The 15904-nt window shown below is 33.7% G+C and overlaps 1 protein-coding gene across 1 annotated transcript in view; it reads left to right on the plus strand.

Moving 5' to 3' along the window:
* Nucleotides 1-15904, plus strand: part of AGPS (alkylglycerone phosphate synthase) — a 136649-nt gene that overhangs the window by 64902 nt on the left and 55843 nt on the right. The window contains exons 9-10 of the mRNA XM_034654787.1: nucleotides 5633-5758; nucleotides 7995-8103. Coding sequence (XP_034510678.1) covers nucleotides 5633-5758; nucleotides 7995-8103 — 235 coding nt within the window. The remainder of the gene's footprint in view (nucleotides 1-5632; nucleotides 5759-7994; nucleotides 8104-15904) is intronic.

Consider the following 15904-nt stretch of genomic DNA (forward strand, 5'->3'; position numbering starts at 1 on the left):
ATTCTCTCTACCCCTTACCCTCCACCCCTGATAATCATTGATCTGCTTTTTTTTTTTTTTTTTAATAAAAGAAGTGTATTGTCTCACAGTTCTGGAGGCTGATCTGCTTTCTGTCACTGTAGATTTGTTTAATTGTCCTACAATTTTACTAAAATCTAATCATGTACTCTTTTGAGAGGGGATTGAGGGTATGGCTTCTTTCACTAGGCATAATTAGTTTGAGATTATGCATATTATTGCATGTATCAATTAGTTTATTCCTTTTATTGCTCAATAGTATTGGATTGTATAGATATACCACTGTTTGTTAATCCGTTCACTTGTTGAACACTTAGATTTATTTCCAATTTGGGGCTATTACAGGTAAAGCTATTATGAATATTCATGTGCAAATCCTTGTATGGACATATAGTTTCATTTCTCATGGGTAAATATCTAGAAATGAAGTGGCTAAATCAAGTGGTATATATGTACATATATACACACACACATCAAATATATGTATGTATACACACACACACACATATATAAATATATAAAAAAGGTATATATTCACCTTTTTGAAAACTACCAGACATTTTCCCAGAGGGCAAATTTATATTCCTACTAGCACTGTGTAAGAGTTCCAATTTCTCTACATCCTCTCCAGTACTTGTTAATGTTAGTCTTTTAAGTTTTAATCATTCTAGTGGATGTGTTACAGTATCTCATTGTGGTTTTAATTTGTATTTCTCTAGTGACTAGTGATGTTGAACATCTTTTCAAGTGCTCTTTGTCGTCCATGTATCTTCTTTGGTGAAGTGTCTGTTCAAGTTGTTTGTCTAATTTTTAAATTGGGTTGTTTGTTTTCTTACTGAGTTTTGAGAATTCTTTACATATTCTGGATATAAGTCCTTTTGCAGATTTATGCTTTGCAAATATTTTTTCCCAGTCCGTGGCTTGTCTTTTCAATCTCATAACAGAGTCTTTTGAAGAATAGATGTTTTTAATTTTGGTGAATTCCACAATGTATTTAATTTTTTACTTTATATTCCATGGTTCTGCTGTCATATCTAGAAATCTTTGCTTTACCCAAGGTTACAAAGATTTTCTCCCATTTAAGTTTCATAGTTTTTGGTTTACATTGAGGTCTCTGATGAGTTTTGAAGATTGAGTTAATGTTTATGTATGGTGCAAAGGATGGGTTGAAGTTCATTTTTTTGCATATGGATAATCCAGCTATTTCAGCACCATTTGTTGAAAAGACTACCCTTCAAATTGTGTTGGCTATTCTGGGTCTTTTGCCTCTCCATATAGACTTTAGAATCAGTTTGTTAATATCTATAAATAACTTGTTGAGATTTTTATTGGGTTTGTTACACTGAATCTGTAGATCAGTTTGGGAAGGACTGACATCTTGATATGAGTCTTCCATGAACATGGAATATCTCTTTATTTATTTAAAACTTTGATTTTTCCTTATAGATCTTGTAACATATCTGTTAGATTTATACCTAAGTGTTTCATTTTGGGGGAACCTAATGTAAATGGCATTATGTTTTTATTTTTAAATTCCACTTGTTCCTTGTTGGTATATTGGATAGCAGTTGAGTTTTGTGTATTAATCATGTATCCTGCAGTCTTGCTTTAATTGCTTACTAGTTAAGTTTACCGTTCTGTTTTTTCAAAGATATTTTAACTGAGTATAGAGTGATAAGTTTATAGTGTTTTTCTTTCTGTAATATAAAGATATTGCTTCAGTGTTGTTTCACTTTACTGTTTCTGGCAAGAAATCTTATCTTTGTCCTTATGTACATTCTGTGGGTTTTTTTTTTTTTTCTCTGTTTGCTTTTAAGATTTTCTTATAACTGGTTTGAGTTATGTGACTGTGATAGACCTTGGTGTAGTTTTTTTGTGTGTGTTTCTGACATTGGGGCTTTGTTGAACTTCTTTTATTTGTGGGTTTATAGTTTTAATCACATTTGGAAAATTTGGGGCTATTACTTCTTCACATATCTGACCCTCCCTCCCCGACCTGACTTTTAGGGACTCTGTTTCCCATATATTAGGCTGTTTGAAGTTCCACAGCTTCCTGCTGCTCTTTTCCGTTTTTTTCTGTAGATTCTTTTGCTGTGTCTTGGAGTTCACTAATATTTTATTTGCTCAGTATATTCTGCTCTTAACCCCCTCAAGTGTATTTTTTATCTCAAACATTGTATTTCTTACTTTTCTATATATTTAATTTGAGTCTTTCTATATTTTCTGTGTCTTACTCTGAACATATGGAATACAGTTGAATAACTGTTTTAATGTCCTGGTCAGCTAATTCTAACATCTGTGTTAGTTCTGGGTTTGTTTTGATTATTCACCTCATAATGATTATTTTCCTCATTATGGGTTGTGTTTTCCTGCTTCCTGGTATGCTTAGTAATTTTTTATTAAGTACCAAACATTGTGAATATTATCTTGTTAGGTCTGGGATGTTTTTTCAATTCTATAAATATTCTTTTTTTCCCCAAAGATTTTATTTATTTGAGAAAGAGAGAGGAGTGGCAGAGAGAGAGGAAAAAGCAGGCTTCCCATCAAGCAGGGAGCCCAGTGTGGGGTTTGATCACAGGACCCTGGGATCATGACCTGACCTGAAGGCAGACACAACCAACTGAGCCACCGAGGTGCCCCCAATTCTATAAATATTCTTGAGCTCTTTTTCTGGGATGTAGATATTTGGAAATAGTTAGATCCTTTAGTTCTTGCTTCTGTGATCTTTTAGGTGGGTTCAAGAGCAGTCCTCCATCTGAGGCTAATCATTTCTCATTACTGAGGAATGACCATCTTGGGTTTCTATCTCATGCTTTGTGAAAGAAAAATTTTCCAAGTCAGGTTGGTGGGAACAGATTTCTGGCCCTATGTGAGTGCTGGTACTTTTCTCTAATCCTTTTGGATTATTTTTAACTCTCATTCTGGGTAGTTTCCTCACTGGTATGTGCTTTTCATTACTCTGCCAACTACTTGAGGGGGAATCTCTGCCAGTCTTCAGGGTTCTCTCTCTGTGCAGCTCTCTTCTCTTCAGTACTTTCTCTTGTGAATTCTAGATGCTTTGGTTTCCCACAGCTTTGAACTCAGCCTCCTTACCTCACACTGCTAGAGTCGTGCCTGGATTCTCTTTACCTGCATCGCAGTCTGGAGCATAAGCACGGGGCATGGATAGTATTCATTTACTTTGTTTGCTTTCTCAAGGGATCACAGCCCTTTGTTACCTCATGTTCAGTGTTTAAAGACTTTTGTTTCTTACATATATATATTTTTCATGTTAAAGGGTAAATCTAGTTTTTTACTTGAACTTGGTGAATGTCCCTGCTGCACTTTAAATTTTTTCCATTACACTTCTAATTGTTCTGTATTTATTTAATTATGTTTCATGTTAATTTCAGTTCCCTTCTCTATCTATATAATAACAAGCTCTGCAATTTAGGATTTGCTCTTAGTGATGTGTCTGATGCTTAGAACATAGTAGATATTTGTTGTTTTAATATTGAATGGGAGTACCGAAGTGAGTAAGATAAAATTCTTACTCTGTTTTATGGCATACAGATGGAGAGGAGAGGTTATTTTACTATATGAGTTAAATCTGTAAATCTTTCTTCAGATTTTTCTGGCAACTAGTGGCATTAACAAAGACACAGCAAGGGGCGCCTGGGTAGCTCAGTTGATTTAGCGTCTGCCTTCTGCTCAGGTCATGATCCCGGACTCCCGGGATCGAGCCCCACATCAGGCTCCCTGCTCAGTGGGGAGTCTGCTTCTCCCTCTGCCCCACACCCCGCACTTGTTCTCTCTCTCACTGTTTCTCAAATAAATAAATAAAATCTTTAAAACAAAAACAAAAAGACACAGCAAAGACACAGACTTAGAAGAAAAAGTGGCTGAATGTATATGGTCATAGGTACCATTTATTAAATACCTAACCATATGCCAAAAATTGTTGCTTATTAGTGTACTGTAGCATGCAGTTTTTCTAGCAAGCATAAATGACAAGTTTCAAGTTCAGGTTCTTAACCATTACACAGGAAGTTAGTCAGATTTTAACAAAGTAGTAGATTTAAAATGGTGTGCTGGGTCGAGGTCCTTGAGCATAGAGACTGTCTTTTTTTTTTTTTTCGTTCTTTTTATATCCTCATTTTCATTGCTTTACATAATTCTTGGCTCGTGGTAGCCACTTTATTATTGAGGAAGGTAATGAAGTAACCTACCAGACATAAGAGGCAAGTTATAAGTATATCTAACATTGGATGTACTTACAGAAATAGTTTAGATTTAATTTGCTTTGGTGTAGGTAATGCGGAGATTTTGTCATGAGAATATGTGAAAACTCCCTGTTTAGTGCTTAGGATATCTAAGTGCCCTATGAATGTTTTTTCTTTTTCTGCTAATTTCAGAAAAATTGAGTAACAGTAGTCTTTTTTGAGAGTAAATAATATGAATATAGATAGGGAGTTAGATTAGAACTATAAAATATCAGTCCAATAATCCTCATTTTCAATTGTGCATTCATATATTTAAGCTACTTCTTTGTGAGTAGTTAATAACTTCTTTAAATAAACACCTTCAGTATTTAGCGAAAATAATTTATTATTAATAATTGATGTCTCTTTAAATGTTGTTTTCCTAGCAAAAATATTAGAAAAGATAAATAATTTGCAATGCTTATGTGCAAGAGCTGACAAATTATGTTTAACCTATTAGGTTCTCTCATTTTGGATCACAGCTTTTATACCATACTTACGGAAGAAACATAGCTGACATATTCTACATCTCTGCATGGCTTACTTGAAAAATAGAAGCAGTTGCTTAATTGGATGACTATCAAAATGGTCAATACAGATTGATGGGCTTGAGTGCAGTAGACAGTGAGTGTGCAGATGGTGGTGTCTGTACCATTTGACATGAGATGGCTGAGTCTTTAAAATGATTTCAGTGGAATGGCTTTGGTGGTGTTGCAGTAAAGGGCATCCATTCAACTTCAGGTGCTGTGCAGATGGCAAAGCCAAGCTAATATAGAAAAATGAGAAACAAGTGACTATTTAATGTACAGGAATGCATGATCTGCATCACAAATAAATGATGGTATTACATGCAGGAAACCTAGCCAGATGGCTGTACATTAAAACACATGACTCCTTGAGAGAATTAAGTACAGGCAATTTGCTTAGATTTTCTGCAGGCCTGCTGCATATTATATTAGGGTAGGGAGAACAAGAGATTAAGTGCTTTATTCATTGAAAGTGTTTAGGTGAAGTTGGCAGTTATTTAAGCATAATCTGATCTCCATAAGTATTTAAATCGTCTCTTTGCGGTTAAAAAAAAAAAAGCAGGGACAGTTATTGATTTTATTTTGAAAGGATGTAAGGAGTAAGATTGGCTAGCAAACTTGTCTTTCGGTCCACATTTTTTAGTTTTGTAAAGTTTTCCACTGGGCAAAAGCTTAAAAAATTTTATGGATGAGCATGATAAAAGTATTTCTTTTTCTGTATAGGTTTTAATGAATCCAAATACCAGTGATATATGGAAATTTTAAAGTGTGAAGAGTTAATGCGTTGGGTGATACATGAAATGGTCCCATTTTCACTAGTAATATACTACATTTTTTGTTTTTCAGCTTAAAGAAAGTGGTTATTGTACAGGTCATGAACCAGATTCCCTGGAATTCAGCACTGTGGGAGGATGGGTATCTACTCGGGCATCGGGCATGAAGAAGAATATCTATGGCAATATTGAGGACCTGGTAAATTTTTTTCTGGTTACAGTGTTACAATTTATTAGTCTATTACTATAAAGTGATTAAAACCTTTTTTAGAGTTGTATGGTAGGGTCTTCCCAAAACTATACCCCTTTTGATTATAGTAAAGTTGACTATGTATAATAGAAGCAGTTTAAAGACAACTGTGGTCATTATTTACAGTTGTTCCTTTTCAAGTGACTGGTATTTAAGCTTTATAGATGTTTCATAGTATCTGACTTATAGAATATATAAACATTATTTTATAAGCCTCATGGAGGCTTAGTCCATTTATTTAGGTGATCTCATCATTGCCACTCTTTTGCCTCAGGAGAGTTTATACTTATTTTTCTTAAAAATTTTTTTTTCTATGTAGAGTTAAAGAGCCTGATTGAAAATGTTCTAGTAGGTGGCAGTATGACCTGTGTGTGCACATCATTTTATTTTAGCTGATCAGGTGCCAGTCTTCTGGGAGTTAGTGTGGGACTAGCATAACTGTGGGCATTCTGGCTCAGAATTAGATATCATTTGTTCCATGTGTAGCTTTTCCAGTGATTAGTTGTGTGACCTTGTGCAAATTGGTTCACCTTTCTAAACTTGTTTCCTCTTCTGTAAAGTTCCTCTTCTGTAAAGTAGAATATTCACTGCATGGAATTATTATTAGTATATATTATAAACACTTAAAATGTTTACATTATCCTGTTCTTTTTAAATTGAGGATATTTTAGAAATCACATTTTTCTTTTTACAAATAAAATAACAAATTCAATTTTAGAGAGAATTTAATCCTTTTACTATTGGATTATTAAAGACTTTATCATAGTTAAACAAATATGTGATAGACTGCTACATTTAGTACTGCTAAAGCATGTAATTTATTCCTTTCTTGGAGAGCCTTAAGGACCACAGATTATAAGCATATATCCTAATGTGCTTATTTGCATGTATATATCTAGCTTTTAATATAAAAAAGGATCATGCTGTGTTTAATCTCTTTAAACTGTGTTATCAATATATTAATTTGTAAATGAACAAAGACAAATGTAAATGTACACTATCACTTTTAGAGTGCATATAATTCTTTTACTGATAATTCATGGTTTATTAAAGTAATTCCCTATTAGTGCATATTTAAATTATTCTTAATTTCAAAATTGTAGGAAACAAAGGGGAAAATATCTTCTTTAGTAATTTCTTTAGCATACATCTTTAATCACTTTCTTTGGGAAGTTCCAAGAGCTTGAATTGTTAAATGAAGATGTTTATATACATTTTTTAGTCTTTGAATCTTTGTCACCAAAATGCTTCATAGAAATTTGTGCCAATTGGCGTTCCCACTAGCACTATGAGGATCTTTATTTTACTGGACGTTTTATTTAGATTTTTGTCTTTAATTTTTTATTTCTTTAATTGCTAGTGAATGTATACTTTTAAATCCTCATTGGTGATTTTTAGTTTTTATTTTGTGAATTGTTTATTGATGTCCCCTGCTCATTTCCTTAAATAATAAATAGACTATTTTTGTTTATCTGTCAAAAAGCTGTTATTAGGTGTTGGATTTTCACATAACCATTTCCTGATTTGGATTTCAGGAACTGTTTTTGAGTCCCTCTCCCTCCAGTGTACTTTTTTCACTGGTGTGAGACTTGCATCCTGTGCATCTCTCTTTTCTTCCCTTTAGTTCAGTCACTACATCTTCCTCTTCATCCTATTTTTGACCTGATTATAATTAATACTTCATTCTTGTCATTCTTTTGTACTGAGTGGGCAAAGTAGATAAATTGAGGGTGGGAATAAGGCAAGAATAAATTTTTCTTAGAATTCTAAGCATCTGAAGCAGCTTGATGTAAGAGTGCTTCATCAGCATTGTTAAAAAGGTGAAAGAATGAACCTATTAAAATATGATCATTGATTTTTTTTTTCCTTTAGTTCTTGGCCACATTGATAATCCTAGACTAAATTTGGTTTAAAGAAAAGTGCTTTTCATTTTTTTAAGGTGATGAATATACACAAATCAATAATCTTAGAATGATTTTTTTCTTCTTTTAAAGTTATATAAAATTTATTTTTAGTCTAAGAATTATTAAGAGGTATTAGAATTCTGAAAGGTGTCACCATTTATCACTTAATCCAATATTTTTAAAAGTAGAGTTTTTTATAAATATGGATGAATGTGTGTATACACCCGCACAACATTCACTGACAAATAAGTAGAATTTATATCGTGCATTGTATTAAACAGGTGGTTCATATAAAAATGGTAACACCTAGAGGTATAATAGAAAAAAGCTGTCAAGGACCTCGTATGTCAACAGGCCCTGATATCCATCACTTCATCATGGGATCTGAAGGTAAATATAACTAAATTTATTATGAAAAAATACAGGTTAGTGACTCAGTCTTGTGAAAATCTGTGATATTGTGATATAAGATCTTTGAAGGAAAGACATGTTTTATATATTTAAAGAATGGTGATTTTTTTAAAGTTTTATTACTTTAATTTAGCACTTCACAAAGTTTTTATTATGAGAACATCTTATTAAATGTCCTTTTGCGTTTTGGTTTTTTATAGTTTTAGAGATAAGTTAGTCTTTTTGGTATTTTATTTTTGTTTTAGAGTTTTTAATCAGTGATTTTAGGAAAAGTAGTTGTTAAGATTTAAAATGGTTGGCTTTAAAATTTTATATTATAGTATTCTCTAATCTTGTCTGACTTCTCGGTGGGGTGGGGAGGGCTGAGAAAGTATTGTCTTAGTGTCTTGTCTTTCTATAATTGTACCTTTTGTTACGTGCTATTTGCTTCTTTGAAGAAGTGGAATTTAAAATCCTGTTGATTTACGTATCTTTTAAAATGTATGTTGGGTTGGGGTTTTTTTGTGTTTTTTAATTTTTTTTTTTTGGTTGTTGTTTTACTATTTAACTACTATTTGCTTGGTTACTTAATGCTGGATGGATTAGAATGTAGTTCTTTATCTCATACAAAACATTTAATTGCTGTACTGTTCAGGAAAAAACTGACCTTCTATTTTGCAAACTAACTGTTATGTGGTGAATTTTATGGATAAGATGAGCATAGTCATATTTTTCAATTCTTAGAATGGTAAAGTGGGATATCCCTTAAATTCAGAGAAATAAGATAAAACAAGTGTCTCTAAGTTAGTGGAGGAACTCATTACTAGTTTAGAAGATGGTACAAGCTAAAAAAGAGTTTTTCAAAACGTTCAGCTGTATTTATGGATAAGAGAACAATTACAATAAACTAGGATGATAGGACATAAATTCTATCTTTTGATAGTAACATCAAGGAGGGAAAAAATGACAAACTGTGTCTCAGTGATATGCTGAAGGTCAACGATTGATTTGATGACCAATATATAGCTTAGATATTTTTTCATGATAATCAGTGATAAACCTTTGTCAAGATGTCTCTCCAGTTTACTCTTATTCCTTTTCTGATCAGTATACTTGTCTATGGAAAAATAGAACTACATTTTTAATGAGAAAAAGTCTTAAATTCCCTTAATATAGTTCTTTGGTAAATATTCTGCAACTTCTTATACTAACACATCATCCAAAAGTTAGCTAAAATATATATCCTTTTGCCACCGGGTGTCAAATTGAGTAACAAATAGGTATTAAAACTGACAGTTTTTAATTATACTGTTGGTTCATATGTAGTTGGAGTCAATTCTATAAATATAAATGATCTTTTTAAGTAACTCCCATTGCTTTGTATTTTTAAATTTTTGGTGCTAGGTCCTGTGCTGGCACACTGAGGGACACAGGTAACAATTGACCTTTATAGTACAGTATGATAAATTATATGATAGAAGTAAATGCAGGAGAAATATAGACAAAGTTCGCATTGATGGGTGCTTAAGAAGACCTCTTCAGAGGGGCCATGCCTAAAGTAGTCCTTGAAGGTTGATAAGGAGTTGAGGGAGTAAGGTGGGGAGGGAGTTGCCCGCAGAGAGAACTGCGGGTGGACAGACCTAGAAGTGAGAAGAGCCTTGTCTGCCTGGTGAAGCTGCCAGGTTTTCAATGTAACTGGAACATAAGATTTAACTGTAGGGTGGAGTAGGCTGCAGGTCCAGGGGTAGAGTGGTAAGGGTTACAGGATAACTGGAGAGATAATTTGGTCTTTTATGCCTTTTAAAATAGTTTAAACTGTATCTAAATGACTAGACTACCCCCCTCAATAGTCAATTATTCTTTTAATTTAAGGAAGGTAAACTTATAATAATAAAGTAAGCAAAGAAATGTTATTTATTAAACATATATACTAGGGCAAATTACTGTATTTAAATGAGATCTTATTATAAAAATACATGTAAAATGCCATAGTGATTTAGGAGCATATCTTTCAAATCTGGATTTCAATCCTTGTTCCACCACTTAAATTTCTGTGACTTTGTGTAAATTAGGTAATTCTCTATGCCAGTGTCCTCAGCTATAAAATGGGGACAATAAAAGAATCCATCTTCATAAGCTTTTGTGAGGAGGAAATGAAATTAGGATAAGCAGTCAATAAGCTTTTAGTAAGTACTCAACAAATGTTAAATTTATTACTATTGTTGTTGGCATTAGTGATCTTTACAAGTGCATTTATAGTCCTTAATCCCCATCTCTGTATGTATGTGGGTATAGAGTCATCTTAATGTAGGCCAGGAGACAGCATGATTGAGAAATCATATTCTTTTTTATTTTATTTTTTACTTTTGAATTTTATTTTTTTTTAATTTTTATTTAAATTCTAGTTAGCATACAGTATAATATTAGTTTCAGGGGTACAATGTAGTGATTCAACACTTCTGTATATCACCTGGTGCTCATCACAACAAGTTCATATTCTTTTATAATATGTATTTTTATCTGCTATCTTGAACCATCTGAATAATAAGCTCCTGCCTTAGATGTGAATCATAAACTTTTCCCCAAGTTTTAAAAATATTTTTTTGCTATAGTTAAATCATCTGATGACAACCTTGAAAGCATTATTAAAAAAATGTATTTTCCTGATCCTACTAAGTTCTACATATGACTAACCATGTTAAATTTAATGTTTTTGTCTTGTTTTGTGTTATGAATTTTTCATAATGATTTTTTTTCAGTTAGCTTCCTTCCATTTTAGGTGCTATAACATGATCAATATAATGAAAATTATAATAAATAGTCAAAGCCTCTGAAATGCTTTGCATTCCTTTCTTATGTATTGAATTTACTAGTAACTCAAAATAATTTGCTCTTTTATATGAAAAATGGTGAAAACTACATTTTTATTTTTTTAACCCATGACCCACCCTTGTTTTTGCTTTTGCTATATGTTGAAGTAAGTGAAATGCTTATTATCAGTCCTTTTGTGTAATTTTACCTCTTGTAGGACAGCTTGAGTGGTTATAATATCCATGGGTTGTACTTTGTTTTCTTGTTTCTTGAAAATGCTGCTTCAATGTTGCCTGGTTTTATAAGTTGTTTTAAAAAAATCTAATGCTATTTCTTTTGGCTTTGTAACTTGTTTCCCTTTTTTGCCTGGGTGTCCTGAAGATTTTTTTCTTTATTATTTAAGTCTACTACTTTTATAGCTCAGAGTTGATTGTCCTAGGTTGTTTTGCATGGCACCCAGTGGACCCTTTCTATGTTTATATTTAGGTCTTTTATTCTTTCTGGAAAGTTTTTTTGCATCTAGTGTTAAATATTAGGGGTTCCCCCCCCACACACTGTTTTGATTTTTCTTCTTCAGGGACACCAGTTGTACTATGTCTGACTGTGTTTGCTTGTTTGGCATTTCAGCCACTATATTTCTCTGATCCTTTTTATTCCCCAACTTTTTTCTTTATTTCATTTTCATTCTCTTGGTTATTTTCCTTCTTTTCTTCAATGCCCTTTATTAAGTCTTCATTCGAAATCTATTCTCTGTTTTCCTTTGGATACGTTATAACTTAGCCTTCATTTTTATATTTGTGTTATTGTTGTTGCTGTTCTTTTTCTTTCCTGAGATTAGTCACCTCTTATTTCATTTCTTCTTGTTTTTTTGTGCGCTTCTGTTTTTAATGTTTGTATTTCTGATTCAGGTATTTTTTTTAATATCCCCAAATGCTTGCTTGACAGTATTTAATTCAGTTTGAGATGTCTATTACTGTTTTTTTTCAGGATCATGTTTGGTTTAGGGGAGAGACTTTTCATCAGCAGAAAAGCTTTTATTTACATTTTGTCATTTTCCAGTAGTTTTTGTGGATTTGGTCTGCTTTTTCTTCTGTTGCTATATATTACTTAGGAAGTGTTTCCTAGTTTAGGAATGTCATTTTCTGTCACTCCTACCCTCTCTTGTGCTACTTGTTTTGTGGATGGTGGTGTTTTTGGTGGGAGAAGGCATGGCGTGTCTTCTTTCTCTCTTATTTTTATAAGATCTTATTTTTATAAGATCATTTCTAGTTCCTCCCATTTTCAAACCCCTCCCCATAGCCAGGGCTGTGGATTTCCCTGTACAGGATTTTGGTATTAGTGTTGCACTTTTGCTGTCTGTGGTTGATTTTGTCTTTACTTCCTCCAGGTCCTCTGATAACTCTCCATTTTTTCTTTTAAGCCTTCCCTTACTTTCTACCCTTACAAGCTTGTAGCAGGTGGAAGGCTGTAGTAGGCCTTTTGGGATTTTTTCATTTTATCTCTATGTAACAGGTAATGTGAAGGTCAGAGTATTTTTTTGTCTCCTAGTAATATTGAAAGTTTCATTTTAGTATTATTTGTGGTTTTGTGTTTCTTGTTGATTTTTATGTTTGGGGAGGAAAGTAGAGAGAGGGGAAAGATTCAGGATCAAATGACTGCCATTCTTTTTAGTCCTGAAGTCACCTGAAAGTATTGTCAAATTACAAAAGAGTTTATTTACTTTAAGCAAATACTTGCATTTTATATCAAATAGCACTTGAAGCTTTCAGTTTTCTTGAGAACAAACATCGGATTTGAAAATTATAAAATAGAAAATTCTTAAATTTACTGTAATGTAGTTTTGATAAAACAGAAAAGTGAATGATGTATAAGCCTCTGTGATGTCATATTGCCATGGAGCTATTTATAAACAATTATATAAAGTAGATATAAAATGTAAAAGTGTTATAAAGTGGTGTAATGTACATATAATCAAATGATAAGTAATCCAAGTCTTTGATATCACTCCACTGACATAATATTCTCAAAGCAAAGGAATCAATAAATATAATAAAACACAACAGAAACGAGCCTTTTGATTAAGTGAATTTAGATATATCCATTTGTGATGGGCTAACTTGAATGGAAGCTGCCCTCTGAGACCTGGATGATTTTGCTTTCACAGTAGGACCCCCAGTAGAATCATAGCTGGATAGTTGCAGAGACTTGCCTTGGGCATTTCATTAACCTTGCAATAATGCAGTGTCTCATTGTACTAATTTTTTTTTTAAACCTCACTTATAATGTTACGGTGGGTTTTACTACTTTAGAGTGCCTACTCTACATAGGAAGCAATACAGGTAGGTAGAAGTTAAGGCATGGTCACTTTTCACTGGTACCTTAGAATTTTAATGTTGAATTAGAATTTTGAAGGAAGTTTGCTAATGTGAAGATATATATATTTTAAAATCAACTTTTTGAATAAGCAATAAAAATAAAATTAAAATATGGACAAATGTACAAAATTCAAAAGGTACTAAAGGATGTGTACGGGAAAACCTGCCTTCTGTCCCTTCTGATCCTTTCCTTTGTTCAGAGTAAACACTGCTATATTTAAGTATATATGTATGCAGTTTTAAAAGCACAAACAGGAGTTTACTACTCTGCTTTACCCTTTTATAAAGCTTACTCCATATCATTATATTTAGAGCCACTTCATTCTTTTTGACAGCTACTGAATGTACACTAACCAGACCCTCATTGATTGGCATTTAAATGGTTTCCAGCTTTTTCCTGGATTTTATTTAAGTTGTATTAGATGATATTATATGCTATAATTCAAAGATATATTTTCAAATGGCTCCATTTCTCAGATGTTAAGGATTTCACAAAAACCTGGGAACTTGGAGTTTAGTTTTAAGTAGAAGAGTGTTCCTGTCTGCAGTCACGGCTTATACTGACCTTTTCCTTAATGGATTTCAATCTGGAGACTTTTGAGTTTCAGCAAGTATTTATTAAAGTGTTCTGTAATCTGTGGTCAAATTAGAGTAAATAGAGAAGATGATTCCTGTGTTTAGGAGTATATGCCTGTCAAAGTTCATTTGTAGAAACGACTTTTAACAAGGCTATCAGGAGCATCTAAAAATGTTGAAAAGAGTTGAAAGAATTACAAATAAGCTTAGTGATGGTATTAGTATAGTGGTAGGAATATTAGCAACTTTAAAAATCCAAGTGATAACGACCTGTGTTCGTAGGAACGAACAAGTATGATAGATAATTCTGTACAGTGGTTGAGGAGACATCATGGTACTAGTAGTTTACCTGTCAGCCTTTTGCCTCTTCTCTGTCAAAGGTTTAGAAGTTCTTTTAGACTACTTTTATAGTCTAAGATATTTCCTTCTAAAAATTTTCCTGTTTGTAAAATATAAAACTGTTAGCTCCTTACTTAAGAAAATAACTCTGAGGTTTCATTTGTAATTCATTTGGAGAATTAACTTGTAATGGTTATTTTTTAATAGCTTTATTGAAATATAATTCACATACCAAAAAAGTCACCCATTTTAAGTATATCTCTTAGAAGGGGTAGTTGCTGAGCTTAGTGTTTGGGATTCTTTTTTTGAGCATAGTTGGGGTCCTCCACACTGTTTCTGTACAAGCAAACTAGCTGGCATACAGTGTTGCCTTTATCTCCAATAAATTTACCAATGTCCTCCCAGTTGCCTTTTACCACATCCTCCACTATTTTGAGCGTGTTCTTAGGTTTGAACTTCTCCATGCTCTGTTTGTTGCAAACAAAGTAATTTTCTTTGGAAAGAGATTAGTAGCTGCTTTTTGGCTTGTGTTCCCTTTCCCACTCCCTCCTCAGACCCTTGAGAACAAATCCCTGAGCCCCTTAGTTTCTGAGCCTCTGAATCTCTGAGAGTGGCTCTGGGGAGGGGAGGGGGGCAATGGCATGCTTTCTCTGAGGATATCCCTACTTTTGTAGCTCAGTGCTAGGGAAAAGAAGGGGAAAGGAAAACAGATCTTCTTGGTTTGCTTCTCCTGGCAAGATGCCATCTCTTTACAAGCCAGGCTAAGGGCAGTTGGGACCCCAGTTTTAGTGTCACTCCAAGTAGAGCCTCTGTCCCACCAGTTAAGGCGGGGTACCAGAAGTGAAGTAACCTCCTCCCTATTCCCCCAACCTCTTGGTGGTAGTTGTCTGGAATGTAGCCTTAGGAAAACGTGGCTGAGGGCAGGGTTATGTGGAATAGGACCAGAGGTTTTTCTGAAATTAAAAAAGTCTTCATGTATATATTCCAGAGAAAGGAAAACATACATCCACACAAAAATATGTATGTAAATTTGTATGTATATTCACAGTAGCATTATTCATATGAAGTAGCCAAAAGGTGGAAACCTATGGAACTTTCAGCTCTAGGGAGGGGAGAGGGGCTGGATGTTGATTTAGTGGTTTAATCAATCATGCCTATGTAATGAAGCCTCCACAAAAATCACTAAAATGCGGGTTTCAGGGAGCTTCCAGGGTGGTGAACACATGGAGGTGCTGGGAGGGTGATGCATCTGCAGAGGGCATGGAAACTCTGGGCCCCGTCCCCCATACTTTGCCCTATGCATCTCTCTCTCTCTTTTTTTTTTTTAATCTTGGCTCTGCCTGAGTAGTATCGTGTTTTTATATTAAACTGGTAATCTAGTTTTAAAAAATGTGGAAACCCAAATGTCCATCAACTAATGAATGGATAAACAAAATGAGTTATATATACAATGGAATAATAGCCCACAATTAAAAAGGAATGAAATACTAATACATGCTACAACAGGGATAAACCTTGAAAACATAGAAGCCAGTCACAAAAGACCACGTATTGTCACTAGATTCCATTTATTTTTTATTTTTTAAAAAGATTTTATTTATTTATTTGACAGAGCGCGCACAAGCAGGGGGAGCAGTAGAGGGAGAGGGAGAAGCAGGCTCCCCACTGAGCAGGGAGCCCAACGTGGGGTTCGATCCCAG

The sequence above is a fragment of the Ailuropoda melanoleuca genome, chromosome 2 (assembly GCF_002007445.2).
Source record: "Ailuropoda melanoleuca isolate Jingjing chromosome 2, ASM200744v2, whole genome shotgun sequence".
NCBI classification, from domain to species: Eukaryota; Metazoa; Chordata; class Mammalia; order Carnivora; family Ursidae; genus Ailuropoda; species Ailuropoda melanoleuca.